Below are 16,356 nucleotides of genomic sequence, written 5' to 3' on the forward strand. Positions count from 1 at the left end.
CCATGAAAGCTGTGTATATAACAGCAGTCTTACACTGCCATAGTGGCGTAAGGGCTCCTACACAGTCATAGGCTATGTCTAACCATGCAAGATATTTACAGTACCTAGGGGCATTAATCATGGGCAGCAGGTGCCTGACCCTAATCTGAGTGCCACTAGAGATACTCCACATCAGCATGGGCACAGTGCAAGGGACTCAGGTTCTGGGTAACCCTATTCAGGAAAGCCTAAATGAACAAGAAATTTTGCAGAAATGCAAGATGCATTTTTCTTATCTTTTTTTGCAGTTTGTCTGATTCAAACCAACCGAAAACCCCTGCAGATAAAGTATGGTTCAAACTGATTATTAAAGCATACTTTGAGTTAGTCATTCTACATAAACACACAAAACCAACTTGATGCAGACTCTGCAGTCAATTCTCCAAGTCTACCCTACTGAGGTTGCTAGTAATTCTACATATAAAAGGAATCACAGGATTCAGCTCATTTTAAATTGATTATGCTAATTCACTTGCAGTCCCAGCATTTGAAGACTTGCAGAAATAGCTCAGAACACTTTTTCTGTACTAGCTTCCCATATGGACACCCTTATTCCAAAGTGGAAGGGCTTACCTAAACACCCTGAAGGCTCTAAGAGTTTGCAGAAAGGGAGCAAATACAGCACAGGTATCATGATTTGCAACTACCACAGCTACATTGTTTCAGAATAGCCTCCTGTTTACATATATCCTAACATAGCAAAAACCTAAAAAAAACCCCTTCTCACAGTTCACTTTCACCTAAAAATAAAAAGCAATATATATTTGGCTTGAACTAACTACCTATTTAAGTAAAACAGACTAATGCATTTGTGGGTTTGGCTCTCCCCTTCATAAAACACTGCACAAATTTATTTTAGAATCTGAAGTCATGTCACCTTAAACCTTGACTTTGGAAAGTAACTAGACTTATACAATCACTAGTTCATTAGTCTTTCCCAATGAACTGTTGATCTTACTGGCTAATAATGAATAGAAACAATGAAATAATGAACACAAATTAGCTTCCTAAAGGATAGCCCCTATTAGCATCGCAACAGAAGAATGATAGGCAGTATGAGCTCAGCTCTCTTAGACATAAGCATAGCCAAACTGGAGTTACACCATACGACTGACTGAGCTTTATGGCATCCAATAAAGCGTAAGTGCTGAATGAAGCTTCTTCTGTAGTCAGGCATATTCACAACATTGTTCTCCTGTGTGGAGACTTCAAAGACTAGAAAGGACCCATCCATGACCTTAATACAATTATCTCGCAACAAACTAAAATAACAGACACAGATCTGGCCCTCTTAAAAGGTTATTTTTTGCTGCTCACAGAAGTATTTTATTTATTATGCAGATACTATTTTATGAGACACTCATTGCAAGCATATTCAAGTGCTCCCAATTCAAATATTACAAGTATTAATACTGATACAATCTGAAGGGGAACTGCTAAGTAAGACAGGAGTGCAAAAGTGGACTACATCCCTGGAGTACCTTACAGAATGCTATTTCTCAAAATTCAGATACTGCCATAGGAGGACTAAATTGCCTGTTTTCCTTATCTAAATTGCAGCAAAGTTTTACCTCGTTTGTCAGAGATAAAAAGATAGCCTGCATAGTAAAGATAAAGTTTAACCAAAAGCATTTTTACTATGTAATACCAGCAGCAATTATTAGTGTAAAAGTGATGAAGTACAGTAATAACAAAAATCCTTACTAGGATTATGAAACAAGCTAGAAACCATTTAACAGGTGAATAAATTAATAACTACACTAAGTACTTGCACTACTTTAACAAGTTTAATGCAAATGAAAGACTATTAGACAACTCAAGGTCAGACTGTTAACCAGCACTTTCTCGCAGTTATAGTTACAAAAATTTACTATGATGAAATGTTAGCTTTATTTCAGTTTCATACTGAGTAAAGTGAACTAACCTTAGGACTCGTACACTTCTTTCCTATCAAAGCCAAACTCCTGGAAACAAGCACAGAAAAATGAATGGGAGACTGGGAAGATTAAAGGATTGGCTGATTCCTACTGTCCCTTAGGTCCATAAAGAGTTGTGGTCAGAGGGTACCATATGGTAGCTGCAGCCTAACCACTAATCCTAAACTGACTAGCTCAGCCCTGTAACCAGCGACTGCTCTATTTCCTCACGTTTTTAAGAGATTACCAAAACCAACCAAGTGAGCCTGACTCCAACAGAGACCAAGTTTTTTTCTATTTTCCACTTACTCCCAAAATCCTTGGGATTCTGACAACTGCCAAGTAGACTATCCACTAGAAATCTGGATTCAACTGGACACACGTTAACACAAAAAAATGCCATTAACCAAGCACAGGAATAAGCAATAGCTCTTGCCTTCCCTGCACAAATATTCCCACTAGCAATACTTGGCCAACTCACAGGTTTGATCAAATGATCACTAACATTATATGTTAAGTGTTTTGAATCACAGATTTAAATAATATTCATAATACTAGTACTTATTAGTATCTACATAATACCAGTCTTAAAAGTGCAATGATATTATATTCATAGAATTTGAAAAACAGCTACATGGTTCAGATAAACAGGTGTAAAACTACAAGTCAGAAAGACCACGTCAGAAGGAAGAACAATAAGCAGTTTTCTTAGAAGTGCCTAGAAAATGCATTTCCTTTTGAACCAACTATTCTTTAATTACCAAAATAGTGACTTTTGGACAAACTCATTTGAAGACAAAGATCTACAGATGCATTCTGCATTACTTTCCAGTACAATCTAGAAGATATAACCAAACACATCATAAACAGAACTAAGAAAACCAAAGGTGCACAGTAATGGTGTTTCAGTATCCTTTTCACACAATTACAGGGTCTAAACCTTGTCTTGCCTAAGATCGTAGGCATGGCTTGAAATATGTAGTAGATAAAATTCTTTTTGGCAATGTACAAACCATCTCACAACTACTTTAAAGTTAAGGTAATCTTCATATTTCAGAGAAATACAAATTAAAGAAGCATTATGGATCTCATATTTGTCCTACCTTCAGAGTTCCAACCCAGAACCTGTTCAACCTAAAAACCCTGACAGCTTTGCATTTACCAGAAAAACCCAGTCTCTGATTTGAAGAGGAAGAGGATTCACTATTGTTTTATAATAGCAGAAACCTCTGAACTGAAATTAAAATTCTTCGGTTTGTTTACAGGGGAAAGTTTTGCCAGGTATGGCAATAGAGTTGGAGCCTCTGTACATTTTCTTTCACAAGCAGAAAAAACGCAGTAATTAAACAGACTTGTGCTAGAAATACAGAATAATGTAGGAAGAGACAACAGGTGGCCTCTAGTCCCACCTCCTGTTCAAAGTGGGTCCAATAAGAGCAGGTTGCTCAAGAATTTGTTGAGTTTTGAACATCTCCATGGATAGAGATTCCACAGTCTCACTGGTCAACCTGTTTAAATGTTTGACTACTATCATTGTAATTTTTTTTCCAGTGTCTAGTCAGAGTTTTCTACATTCGAGCTTGTGTCTGTTGCCTCTCATGCTGTCCTTGTACACTTCTGAGACAAGCCTGGCTCTTCTCCAGAGCCTCTCATAGGTATTTATGGATGACAGTAAGATGTCCCTTTGAACAGTTCTCTCAACAACTTCAGTTCTCTCACCCTCTCCTCACACATCACAGGCTGCAGCCTGTTAACCCACCTGGTGTTCTGCTGAGCTCACTCCCGTATATCAATGTCCTACACTGCAAAGCCCAGAATTGGGACACAGTACACCAGATACAATCTCATAAGCATGGAATAAAGGTGAAGAATCACTTCTCGCAACCCACTGACTACATTTTTCCTAACGCAACCCAGTACATGATTGGGCTGCTTTGCTACAGAAGCACTGCTGAATCATATTCCACTTGCTCTCCACTAGGTCACACAGGTCTTTTTCTGTTAGTCTGTTGTTTCCAGACAGTCTCCAAGTCTGTATGTACTGACGATGCATGGCATTACTTCCTCACAGATGCAGGACTTGGTATATACCTCTGTTGAACTTCAAAAGGTTCCCACCAGCTCATTCATTTCTCCAGCCTACTAAGATCCCCTTGCACAGCAGCCCTGCACTCCAATGCACTGACACCCCACCACCACTTTTTTATCATATGCAAGCATTCTAAGAGGCAGAACATTATTATATCGGTACCAATATAATAATGTCAGTTTAAAAGTTTATCTTCACACCTTTTTTAACTTTACGCCTTTAAAAGCATGCATACTAGGCATGTTCCAGCTTTATTCGCACTAACAGTCCCAACTGTACTCACTAAACCTCTACTTACTTCAATGAGACCATTCTTACAAATCAAAAGTTAAGCACATGTATCAGCAGAAAATGGACACTTAAAAAAAATTTAAAAAATCTGTTGCCAACTCAGGAGCCACAACAGAAGACATCTCATTCTTATACATCTGCACTGGTTCTACATGATAGATGGGAAAAAAAAACAAGCATCCACAATTTCCAGCAGTCCCTTCCAGTAACACTAGGGCACAATTACTAATAAAAAGTTTCCATCTTCATCAATTCAACTTCCAGCACCCAAGACTGCTTAAATATAAACAAGACAATGTAATGAAGTTTTTCTGAGCCTGAAGATTAAGTGCTTATGGCTTTTCCAAAAAGCAAGAAAATTTCAGGGAAGCCACTTAGCTTCTTACTATGAATTCACACAAATCATAAGACCACTACGGGCAATGATAAAAGCAAAGACCAGAGCCACTCACTAGAACTCTAAAAGCTTAAGAGACGTGGTATGGCAGCCTACCATTACCTTTCCCTTCTCCCTTTCTCCTGTAAATCACAAAGACACATAGCAGACTCCAAAACAAAATACTCACTTCCTTCTTGGAAATAAGTACTTCAAATGATGCCATTAACCTACTGCCTCCACTTGAACGCTATTTTGGTTCAAGCAAGTTACAAGTTTCAACTGCTACTTCAGGTATCTGCTCATGCAGATATTCATATTCTGTAAGTGCTGCTGAGTTTAATTTATTCTCAGCTCTATCTGGGTTTACTACCCATACAAATAAACCTCTGCCTCTTGATATTTGTAAGAGAAGAACATTTTGTGGTAGAGATACCAGCATCTCTCTTCTTGCTAGGAGGAACCTATGTTTCCCAGTGTGTTACCTTCAGTACCAGAGTAGTAGTTTCCCTCTAAGGTATCTATTAGCCTCTGACTTAGAAATGGCCAGAAAACATCTTACATTTCTACATGATAACAGAAATTGGATGGCAAATTAAACATTGAATCCTCCAATGGTAGCATCGTATAATTTCTCTAAAGTGTAACACTGATGCTCTATCAAAATATGAAAACAAGCCACACACTGTTTAACATACCTGATGAGCTACAACCACTTTTCAGTATCAGTCTTTAAGTGACCACACGATTTTTTGACATGCTTCTATTCATTGTTAAATGCCAGAGAAATTATTCCTCTCATAAGATAGCTGACTATAAACAACGATAAGGTAAGAGTTTGGCTATCGATTGCAGCATTCCAGTAACTCTATTCTGAAATAATACCAGCTAACCTTCCAATGCTTCTCCCACTTATCAAAAGTGAGATTACATTCTCCCTCCATCTATTTATTGGTTTCTCCATCACGACGCAGCCTCATACTTTTGTTCAAAATATGTTTTGCGGCTTTAAAATTTCAGCCCATAAAACCAAGAAGATCACAGATTAATGAAATGACAGAACAAGAAAAGAGATTAAGTTCAGCAACTGATGCCTCGCCTAGACTAGGATTTGGAGTATGATCTGATTTAATGTATTGCTTACTCATTTTAGAATTTTAATACAAGCATAGTACAGTACCCTTAACACATATGTAACCAGTCAAGCTACGACCCAGACTAACTTAAAAACTTCATCTTTGTTAAAGATGCAGTACTCAATCCACCTTAGAATTTTAAAACTTTTTCTACACTCAAAAGCAGTAAGTTTTATTTAAATCATACTTTGGAGAGCACTCCTGACAAAGAAATTGTTGTTAGTTTCATCTGTTTAATTCAAATATTAATGAGATCTAAAGTTACAAGACTCCAATTTCTTCTAACTAACTTAAGTTAATGTGTAGGGCTTATAAAACTAGAAATAAGTGGTTTTGCTCTGCTTGCTTTATTATCTTGCTCAAGTATGAAAAGACTTTAAATGCTTTTTCAAAATACACAAGAAACCCCAGGCTCAAAAAAAATTTTAAAAATCAAAAATCCCTCATCTCTTATCGGTAAAGCAGGGAGCAAGATAAGTCTAAAAATCACATTTTAGTGATTTCCCAGAAATGCCATTTAAGTCAAGGAAACAAAGTGCTAAGTAATACGAAAAGTATATTTAGCCATATGAATAGCAAGGATCCATAGCTCCTTATCCATAGCAAGGATAAACACAATTTTCAGAGCTCTTTCTTGTCATGGCTTAACTTTCATCTGGCAACTAATTACAACACAGTCACACGCACATACACACACACACCCGTCCCCCCACAGTGGGATATGGAGGAAAATCAGGAAAAGGTAAAAACTGTGGGTTGAGATAAGAACAGTTTAAAAATTGAAATAAAGTAAATAATAAGAATGAAAATGGAGGCAACAAAAAGAGACAAAAAAACGCCAAGACCGACAAGTGATGCACAGTACAGTTGCTCATCACCTGCTGAACAATGCCCAGCCAGTCGCTGAGCAGCAAGTGGCAGCCCCTGGCCAACTCCCCCCACTTTATATACCAAGCATGATGTTCTGTGGTATGGAGTATCCCTTTGGCTATTTGGGTCAGCTGTCCTGGCTCTGCTCCCTCCTGGCTTCTTGTGCACCGCCTTACCAGCAGAGCATGGGAAACTGAAAAGTCCTTAACTTAGGGTAAGCACTGCTCAGCGACAACTAAACCATCACTGTGTTATCAACATTATTCTCACACTAAATCCAAAACACAGCATATTGTACCAGCTACTAGGAAGAAAAGGAAATCTATCCCAGCTGAAATCAGGACATTTCTTCCCTGATATTTAGAAGTGAAATTTGGTGCTTCCAATACATACTTCAGACGCAGAAGAAATTAATTGCCATCCAGCTGCTCCCTTTCAAAAACATTTCTGGTTCCACCACTCTATTTCAGACCAAAGGCGAGTACTAGAAGACGACAGAGAACAAACTTGCTATGTACTTTTTCCAAGTGTGCCTGCCCCCTCCCCCAGGCATTTGTGCTCATAGAGCATCTGTAGGAAACAGAGGGGCTGCTCTTCATGTTCAGGTGTAGCTCAAAGCATCAACTCGGGCATAACTGAAGTGTAAATAATATGAGCCACTTTGCCTTCAGAGCAGGACTTAAAACTCCTAAATAACAAATTCAGCATCACCATTCATGAAAAAGCCTGGTGTTTTTTTTAAAGAAACAAGGTTTCATATTCATTTTAGTACACAAATCACAGAAGAAAACATTTTTTCCTCTGTGATTTGCAGTACTTATACCTCCATTCACCATCTCACTCCATATGTTTTCATGCTCTGTGATACTGACGCCATAGTCTGACTGCCTTTGAATGTACAAACATTCACAAAAAACCTTTGCAACTTAAGACAACATTCAAGACAGAGGAGTTAGTGTAGTATGTAAACAGCAATTTTATACATACTGTTACATCACTATAACACTTATACATAGCTTGCTGATGGCAGGAAAAAAGAAATATCAAACTCCTCTGTACTGCAATCTTAAAATGCCATAATTTTAGTTTCAAAAGTATTATGGTCTTATTTCTGGGAAGTTTTAGGCAGTTTAAAGGTTATTTCATAAAACTGTATTTCCAACATTCTGTACTGAGCCCTTCAATGCATAGACTAAACAAACAGGAATAGTGAAGACTATGCTCACTAGACCCAACCTTTAGAGTAAGAAAATTTAGCATGGATCTCCCCCAAAACCTACCTAAGTTAAGGTGTCTTTTTTTCCTACATAAAGGGTCTTGAAGCCTTTAGACAGCACTTTCAGATACAGACTTCTGTGTTCCCACAACATCGGCTGTTTATGCAGGATACATGGTCTAGATTTGCTAGGTATAAAGGTATCCACCTAGAAATTTCTCTTAGTCTATTATGTGATCCTATATTCGCTGCGCAATAGCTTGGTGAAATCAGCCTGGGCTCTGAAGGCAGCTGTAAAACAAGGCCCTTACATTTTTCTAGGGCCTAGCTCAAGCTACATACCAACAATGCTGTTAAGCACACACTTCGTTTAAAAGCACATCAACTACTCCTACCCTAAACGTGTTTTCCTTAAGTCATTAGTACCTTTCAAAAATTACCCTCTCAATTTTCTTCCTCTGTGGATATGTCCAGCTTTAAGAGTTACATGTTCGCGTTAATATTTCACAAGCATCCAACCTGCAACATCATCCCAAGTAGGACAACAATGATGACACAACCATTAAAGCCTATCTGGCTGACATCCACCAACTCAGACACAGACACAGCAAAAGCTGTATTGATGCAACCCTGCAAACGCTGCAACGTTTTCCCCCAAACTGACCAGAACTTCTTTAACGCCCCCCTGAGAGCAGTCAGCTGCTCTTACTGACCCCACATACCTCAGGACATACTGTTCAGGAAACAGGTAACATGACTGAAACGAGTGAGGCTTTAAAAGCATCCCCCTGAAGGTGAGTAAGCCTGCAGTGGGGTAAAGGAAGTTCTGCATTAAAGTACCCTAAATAAGGGATTTACTTACAAGCCTTTGGAAGAAAAAAACCATAAAAATTAAAACCATACTCCACAGCCTCAGGCCCCGGCTGGCCGGCGGGGTGAGTTAGAGGGACGGCGTGAGCTCCCGCCCCCCTGCTGCATCACCTCCCGGCCCGCACGGAGCAGCCTCGCCCCGGCGGGGAGGCGCGTGGGCTTGGCCGCGCGCGGGCGGCGGCACTCACGCGCGTGCGGGGGGACGCGGGAGGGCGCGAGGCGGCAGGCCCCACCCCGCCTCGCCGCCTCCGGCCTGGCGGCGCGATCCCGGTTAACAGCCGCCCGCCGCAGGCGGCGGGGACCCTCGCCCGAGGCCGGCCTGCCTGCCTGCCTGCCCGCCCGCCCTCCTCGGGCCGCGCCGGCCGCCGCTGCGCTTCCTGCGCTCGGGCCGCCGGCTCCGCTCCCTCCTCGGGCCGCCGGCGGCTCCCGCTGGGGGAGGGGCTCCGCGGCCCCCTCCTCCCCCCTCCCAGCGGCTGGCGGGTCCCGTCTCCCCGGGAATCGCCATTCCCCTCCCCGAGGCCGTGGGACGGGCCCACCCCCAGCGCGGGGAGGTGGGGCCGAGGGGGAAGCGGGGTCCCCACACAGGCCGGCGGGGCGCCCGCACCTTCCCCCGCTGCCCACAGACACACACACACACACACACATACACACACAAGGGTGGCGGCAGCATGGAGGGGGGAGAGGCTCTGACCTCCTCGCTCTTCAGCACCTCCTTGAACTCCCGCTTGATCCTCTGCACCGCGATGTTAGCCATCTCCGCAGCGGACACCCACTCGCCGCCGCCTCCGAGCCGGGCCCAGCGAGCTCCGCCGCCGCTCTCGCTGGATAACTCCCGGCCCCACCAAAATGGCGCCCGCGCCGAGCATGCGCGCTAGGGCAGGCGGCTCTGCCGCCGCCGCCGCTCAGGAGGGGCCGGCGTGTGTGCGGAGCGGAGCGGGCATCGGTGCTCCCCGACGGTGGGGGTCGAGTGCTGGCCGGTGGGGGTGGCGGCCGGCGCTCTCCGCCTCCTCCTCTCTGCTGCCCCCGAGGGCAGGGTGCTGCCACCACTTGAGGAGGCGCGGGGGTCTCGGTCCGCACGCTGCCCGCCCCGGGAGACACCTGCCTGCCTCCTGCCACTGCTGGCCGTGTCACGGGCCGGGCGGGCTCTCGGGGGCGCCTGGCGAGGACGTGAAGAGAAGCGCCTGCAAGCAGAGCCCTGCCGCTTCCCCCCCGCCGCTGGCGGGCCCCGGGGCCGCGCTGAAGCGGTTGTGCTTTCGTGGCTCCCGCGGGCAGCGCGGCCCCGCCGACCTCCCCGGCCCGGCCCTGTGTCCGCAGCGCGCAGCAGGCGGGAGCCCTGAGGCACCGGGCCGGGGAGGGGGGTGAAGGAGTGCCCTCGGAGTGCTAGGTCGGCAGCTGGCTGGGTCAGGGTGGGGGTCCGAGGTAGCTGGGGCGAAGTCTGAGGTGTCCCTGAGGAAACAGCTGGGTCAAGGAGCAGCTGACATGTCTTCTGGTGAAGTCCCTGAGCAAAAATAGTTGGGGGGTGGGGGGGTGTTGGGTGTTCAGATGTCTTGAGGATCTACTCGACCTGCCCATACAACAGTTCCAATCTATTTTCCCCCCAGCCCTTATGCTCGCCAGAGAAAACTGCAGTTCTTTACACATCTCTGTCCTGGCGCAGCTCCTTGTCCTCTTCCCACCCTCACCCTTCTTTGGAGACGCTGCTGCTTCCTCGCATGGGACTGGGGGCAACTTCAGGCCCAGCAGGCCCAGGAGCAGGCAAGCCTGAGGAGGCAGGGTAAGGAACTGTTTCTTTTTATGGATTCTGCTACAATATTTTAAAAGTAGAGTAAAAGGTGAATGTCAGTCCTGTCTAATAGACTGTTAGATTTTATTACAGAAGAAACAGGGCCAGCCACAGATGTTGCTCCCTCTAGAAAATTGAAATAGGATACCATCCTTGCTAACCTGAGGTATACAAAATACAGTGTGGTATGGAAAAGCACAGATAGATTTTCAGAGGGGAGCATTTACAACCGTTGTTCATTCAGGAACATAGAGGCCTTCAAGACATTAAGGTCTGTAGAAAGATTTTATAGTGCCTGCTAACAGTGCACTGCAGAACAGTGTACAATATAGACATCCTAACAAATGTCTATTTCTCATATGGCTGTCATCTGCAAGTGCTGTTTATTTCTCTCCATCAGTATACACAGCATTTTGACTATTATATACACAGTAAAGAAAGTATAGGCCCAACCGATTAAAAAAATAAAATCTGGCAACTATGTACAGATGCATATAGTCCTTTTTCTGTGTGTGGTTACTCCTCCCCTGTGGTTTGACTGGAAAAAGTCCATTTTCCTGCAGAAATGTTGTAACATGCATCTGTTCATTGAATTAGGTCTTCTTCAGACCAAAACTTGCTTTTAATGCAATGCATAATGCAGTTTTTCAGCTGAGGTTTTCAGTACCTTTTTGAGAAGGACCATTTTGCATTAGGCCTGATTTCTTTTTAATGAATTCAAGTGTGATCTTGGGCCTTCATAATAATTTAGACATCTAAGTCCCACTGATTTGTCTAAAGTTCCTTTTGAGGATGTAGACCGTAACTTCTCTGGGCCTTAGGCTCTCACCTGTAAAATAAGGGTAATAACTCCTCTCTGCCTCTTAGAGCTCATAGATGAAAGTTTATGGTGTGCTGAGCTCCTATTTGTCACTATAGACAAAAATTATAAAAGTAGTACATAAAATCACTGGGTTAAATGCCTCATGTTTTTTCAGACAGCTTGTAGAAAGAAGCTGAGCTACTAATATTCAGATTTTGCTCTGAATGACCTTTATAAAGTGTCAGAATCCTGTGTTCCTGTGCATATGCTTGTATGTTACAGGTAGTAGACATCCAGTAACAGCCATAGTAAAGGGCAATGATTTTGCTTGGTTTGTATCTAGATGCATTTTCATGTGCTCATTTGGATTACAAATACCAGAGTTTGTTACTGCAAAAAGCAAATCAAATTAATATAAATTACTGTATCTCCTTTCCTTAGTATACCCCACTCCTTTCCTTTGTCCTTAAATAGGCATCTTTCACTTACGTCACAGCTGTTTCATATTCAGCATATACTGTGTTAATTTTCGCTTTGGTAAAAGACAGATACAGATAGAAAGGCTTTTGGGGGAGTAGGACAGAGTAGTGGCAAATTTTGCCAGGATTAAAATGCTGCATAAAAATCAGTACCTTATGTAATCAGCATGCTGGGGTTATCATTGTATGCCTTCTATACTGTTTTATGCTTTACTATAGTTTACTGTTTTACAGAAGACTCTGCAGCATTTTAGGCCAGAATAGGACCATAGATAGACTAGCAGTCTTTGAATAGGGGTTTTGGTTTGGTTTAAGGTTTGTTTGTTTTTTTGGTTTGGTTTGGGTTTTTTTTTCTGTTTTGTGTGAAATAGAATCTTTAGAAAAAATGAGAACTTAGCCTCTCTGTGTGATTTCAGCAACTTCCACATCTGACTAAACAATATATTTTATTGTAATATTGTCCTGTGTCTATCCTCTGAATTAAGTTCTTTTTAGTTGTTCACTCTTAGAAAAATTGATCCACAAAATATAAAACTATAGTCTGTTGAACGTAGTCAGCTCACTTTCTGAATTAGAAAATTTTGTAGTATATCTAATTCCAGGAGATAGTTCTTTCATTGATCCCATCATCAATTTAGCCTTATACCAAACAGTTCTTTCAATAGCAGCTTTCACAAACTGGCTGCAAATTGGTCTATATTTTTGCCTGTTGGAGCTGATCATAACTAATAGAGTGGGAGATACAATTCTGGGTATTCATGCATTGTTTAGTGTGTTTGGCATATTGCTTTGAAACACTTCAGGAAGTGAGAGCAAGAAATATGGTGTCTTAAATTATGTTCAAACTATGTAAGATTACTGCATGAGGAAAGTTTATAGGATCAGTGCCTGTAAAGTAAGATCAGTGGCTGTAAGGCCTCAGCCCAAGCTCCCAATATAGAAAGGTTGCCAATATTCACTAGCCAACGCTAGGATAACCAACCATCCTAAACACTATATAATTTCCCATGTAATATGGGAAATATTACCTATCCTACAACCTATATATAGGAAAAGTTCCCCACATTTTCATGGAAAAGTGGCCATTGTTCATGCACAAGTTGTACATGTTGGACTCGCTGTACTTACAATAGAGTCACTGTGTGCGTGGTTCATCTGACTGAGACTGTGGATGCCTCCCTACCCCAAGTATACTGCCTGGGGACGGCAAGATGCTTATGACGGTACCAAGTATGATTAAATTGCTGTTCTTCAAGTTAAGATTCTTGGTGATCTTTTTCCTCATTTCCATATTTTCCTAATTTTATTCTGTTCATATCAATAGGATGTTTTTCTATTGGAATTGCTCAGAGAGAATTTGGAATTATTGAGATTGTTCCCTGCGATTAGAAGAAAATGCCATTTTCAAGACTATAACTTTATAGCATGCTACATTCTGTTCCTCTTTTGCTGCTTTGTGTCTTGCATAACAAGACTTCCCGCCTCCTCATCTTGGCCTCTTTAGTTTAGAAAAATAAAAAATGTCATGCTTGATCTTCTCTCTTTGTTGCTGGAGGATTTCTTATTGGAGGGGAGAGCTGTCTCAAGAGATCTGTATATTGATTCCAAACACTTTAGAAACAGGGGTTGAACCTGTAACATATTTTTAGTTCTTATTTTACTTATTTCATGAGGCATCCATATGAGGATTAACTTTAGATGGTGTGTACTTTGCATTTAAATGTTCATATACTAATTTATAATAATGCTTTATTTAACAAAAATCAGCATAAATAGTATCCATGAAACTAGGTTATTTTAAAATTTAACCCTCATTTTCCACCAAAATTACACCTACAGCTCTCTTTCTGTCATCCCAGCTTTTAACAGAGAGGCCTACATGCCAGAGGTTGTCTTTTTTTATCTGCGTCTCATTTAGCACATTTTGGAGACTACGAATAAATTTAGCCTGCACGTTTATTGTCTGTCATATTGTGTTCTTGTTGTGGCAGCATCTGGATGTCTCAACTCATTCCGAAGATTAGCTTTATCATAAAAATAACTTAACTGGTTGTGCAAGTTGACCGAGTTTTAAGATGTCATCTTAACTTTCCTGTTCCTCCTATATGTGTCCACGTCCGGTTGCGTGGACAGGTGTAAGAGTGCCCTCTCCTGGGTGGAACAGAGCAGATGGGCTCGCTCATGTGAGACGGATCCCCCTATTGAGGAGCTCTTCGCCTTGGAAAGAGTTCATGGCACTGCTACTGCCTTGCCCAGACTTTCCTGTAAAGGTAATGAGGAAGAACTTGTAGGAGTTCTGCAGGCAGAAATACCTAAAACAGTAAAACAGAAATTGTTCGGTGCTCCTGCTAGAGAGAGGGGAGGTATTTGCTCACGATGTCTGCACTTTCCAAACCGTGTTTTTCATGTCATTAGCAGCTTAAATATATATGCTGATAAAGGCAGTAAGTTTGCTAACTAAATTTACATCAGAGTCATCTGAAGTCATTTAGTTTGAATTAATATGATGCAATTCATCTTAGTGGAGTTAGATCAGAAATCAAATCAGCTATTGATTTTACATCAATTATGGCTTAAACAAGATTTAGCAAAGTTTTCACTAAACAATGCATGCGCAGAAATTTTTGGTAGTTTAATAATAACACCCTATTTTTCTTTGCTTGTTAAGGGCTTTTATGAGAAATTGACAGGACACCCTGGACTTTTTATTAATTTGCTGACCTGGCAATGTCTTCTAAATTAGTGTTACATCTGAACCTGATGTTTTTGGTAGGAAAACCTACCATTTAAGTCTGTTAAGCCTGCCTTTAAGTCTGTTAGGAAAATTATTGGTCTTTTTAAACTTCCACGTCTTTGTGGAGGAGCGATTTTCAACTGGTGATATATACACATTGGGGTCTAGGGGCCTTTCTTATGGGTTCATGAGAGGCAAAAAAAAAAAACAAAAAGACAAAAAGCAACTTCAGTTGTGAGATAGTTCTTGTAATTCTGCAGGAGGTCCCAGGTTTATTAATATTCTTAATGTAAAGGCACATACCTTGAAAAAATTTGGCATTAGCAGACTGAAAAATTAATTACAGGGAACTAAAAGCATTTCTTATAAAGGAAAAGGTGTAAAGGTCTGCTTTTTTCTTCCTGTTACAAGAAGAAGATAGCAATCTTTTCGAGGGTCCTTTCAAAATGAAAGTAAGCTGGGAAATACAGAAATAGAATTCACAACCTAACATGGCTATTATTATTAGTTTCATGAGTATTAGACTTAAAAGGGAAGAGAGGCTTTGGCCAATAGTACAAAGCATATAGTCACCATGCTACATTGCTGGTATATTGTTTTCCACTCAGAAACATTTTCTACCCTGAGTGAAGTATTTGAAGTATTTTAAGAATTTTGTATCACCATCTATTAATGTAATAACTTACAGTACATTATCAAATCTATGCAACTTTCATTGATAGGTACAAATGGATAGGTACAAAAGGGACTTAGAGCTGCCTTAAAAGGGCAGCTGGACAGCTCTTCCTGGCCAGCTGGACATCATCTTCTCACGTCCTTAGGATTAAGTAGTAGCTCCTTCTATTTTAAATGACTATAGAGGCTGAAATCAGATTCAAGCAGGTGCTCAGCAAACCTCCGTTTTGTAAACGTCCTCAGGACTGTAGTGTATAGGACCTTGAAGCTGGAAGCTTAAATTTGTTATTCAATGCAGTGGCAGCCAGGGAAGTACCTAAATGCATTGAGTAAGTAAGAGAGAAGATAAAATGGCAGTAATATTTTTGAATGATTGCTTGGGGATGAAGTTAGAGTTTCTCGTTAGGAGAGTTGAGCTTAGAATTAGACCTGGAACAGCAAATTGTTGTGAAGCGTTAACTGAATTTGGGAGTCCAGAATAAATAAAAATAAAGTCACTTTCTGTTAGAGGAAAAGTAAATGCAGTCACAGCCTAATTTCACAGCATTGGTAGTGGTCTTTAATTGCTAAAATATTTTCATATTCCTGACACTGTAGATAACCTAACTGCTGGAAAGCTCATTGTGTACAAAGTGGTCCAACTGACAGCGTGCAGATCAAATTTGGTCTCCAGGATGCTTCTACCTGGCTTCCTGCCTTTTCCTTTGAGGAGACAGGCAACACTTATTCAGGGAGTGTATTTGCAAACTGTCTTCCTACATCACTGCTGTGCCTTCTTGGGAGAAAAGGATGAGACTGGACACCTTTTTCTCTTCATGTATGTAATCTGAGTCATAGAGCCATCAATGCAGGCTGCAGAGGGGTATATGCAGGATCAAGCTGGAGGCGATAGGGCTGTACAGTACGTGTGGTCCCAACTCAAAAGCTTTCCAGCTATAAGAAAATATGGATTAAAGATATGAATAACAACAGTATAATACAAGAATATATATAGTAAAATCAGAAATCTACTAGAATCCAAACCACAGAGAGAACATACTCCAGTATACTTTACATCATCAATTGTTAGGAATCCCTTCA

General features: G+C 41.6%; 2 protein-coding genes across 7 annotated transcripts in view; one reads left to right on the top strand and one right to left on the bottom strand.

The window, feature by feature from the left end:
• The window catches only part of UBE2K (ubiquitin conjugating enzyme E2 K), a 43,033-nt gene extending 33,403 nt beyond the window's left edge, over positions 1-9,630 (bottom strand). The window contains exons 1-3 of one of the 4 annotated variants that reach the window (XM_027794988.2): positions 9,495-9,625; positions 8,656-8,737; positions 1,964-2,003 (exon numbers count right to left, since the gene is read on the bottom strand). In XM_027794988.2, the coding sequence (XP_027650789.1) occupies positions 1,964-2,003; positions 8,656-8,717 (102 nt within the window). In that variant the 5' untranslated portion in view covers positions 8,718-8,737; positions 9,495-9,625. Of the gene's footprint in view, positions 1-1,963; positions 2,004-8,655; positions 8,738-9,494 lie in introns of those variants that run through there. The other 3 variants (XM_005243197.4, XM_055797770.1, XM_027794990.2) reach the window with 3 other exon arrangements.
• A 16-nt stretch (positions 9,631-9,646) lies between these two features.
• Positions 9,647-16,356, top strand: part of SMIM14 (small integral membrane protein 14) — a 55,510-nt gene continuing 48,800 nt past the window's right edge. For 2 of the 3 annotated variants that reach the window (XM_055797772.1, XM_055797771.1), the window contains exons 1-2: positions 9,647-9,759; positions 10,405-10,577. In XM_055797772.1, the coding sequence (XP_055653747.1) occupies positions 9,650-9,759; positions 10,405-10,577 (283 nt within the window). In that variant the 5' untranslated portion in view covers positions 9,647-9,649. Of the gene's footprint in view, positions 9,760-10,404; positions 10,578-16,356 lie in introns of those variants that run through there. The other variant, XM_027795008.2, reaches the window with a different exon arrangement.

The sequence above is a fragment of the Falco peregrinus genome, chromosome 2 (genome assembly GCF_023634155.1).
Source record: "Falco peregrinus isolate bFalPer1 chromosome 2, bFalPer1.pri, whole genome shotgun sequence".
NCBI lineage: Eukaryota > Metazoa > Chordata > Aves > Falconiformes > Falconidae > Falco > Falco peregrinus.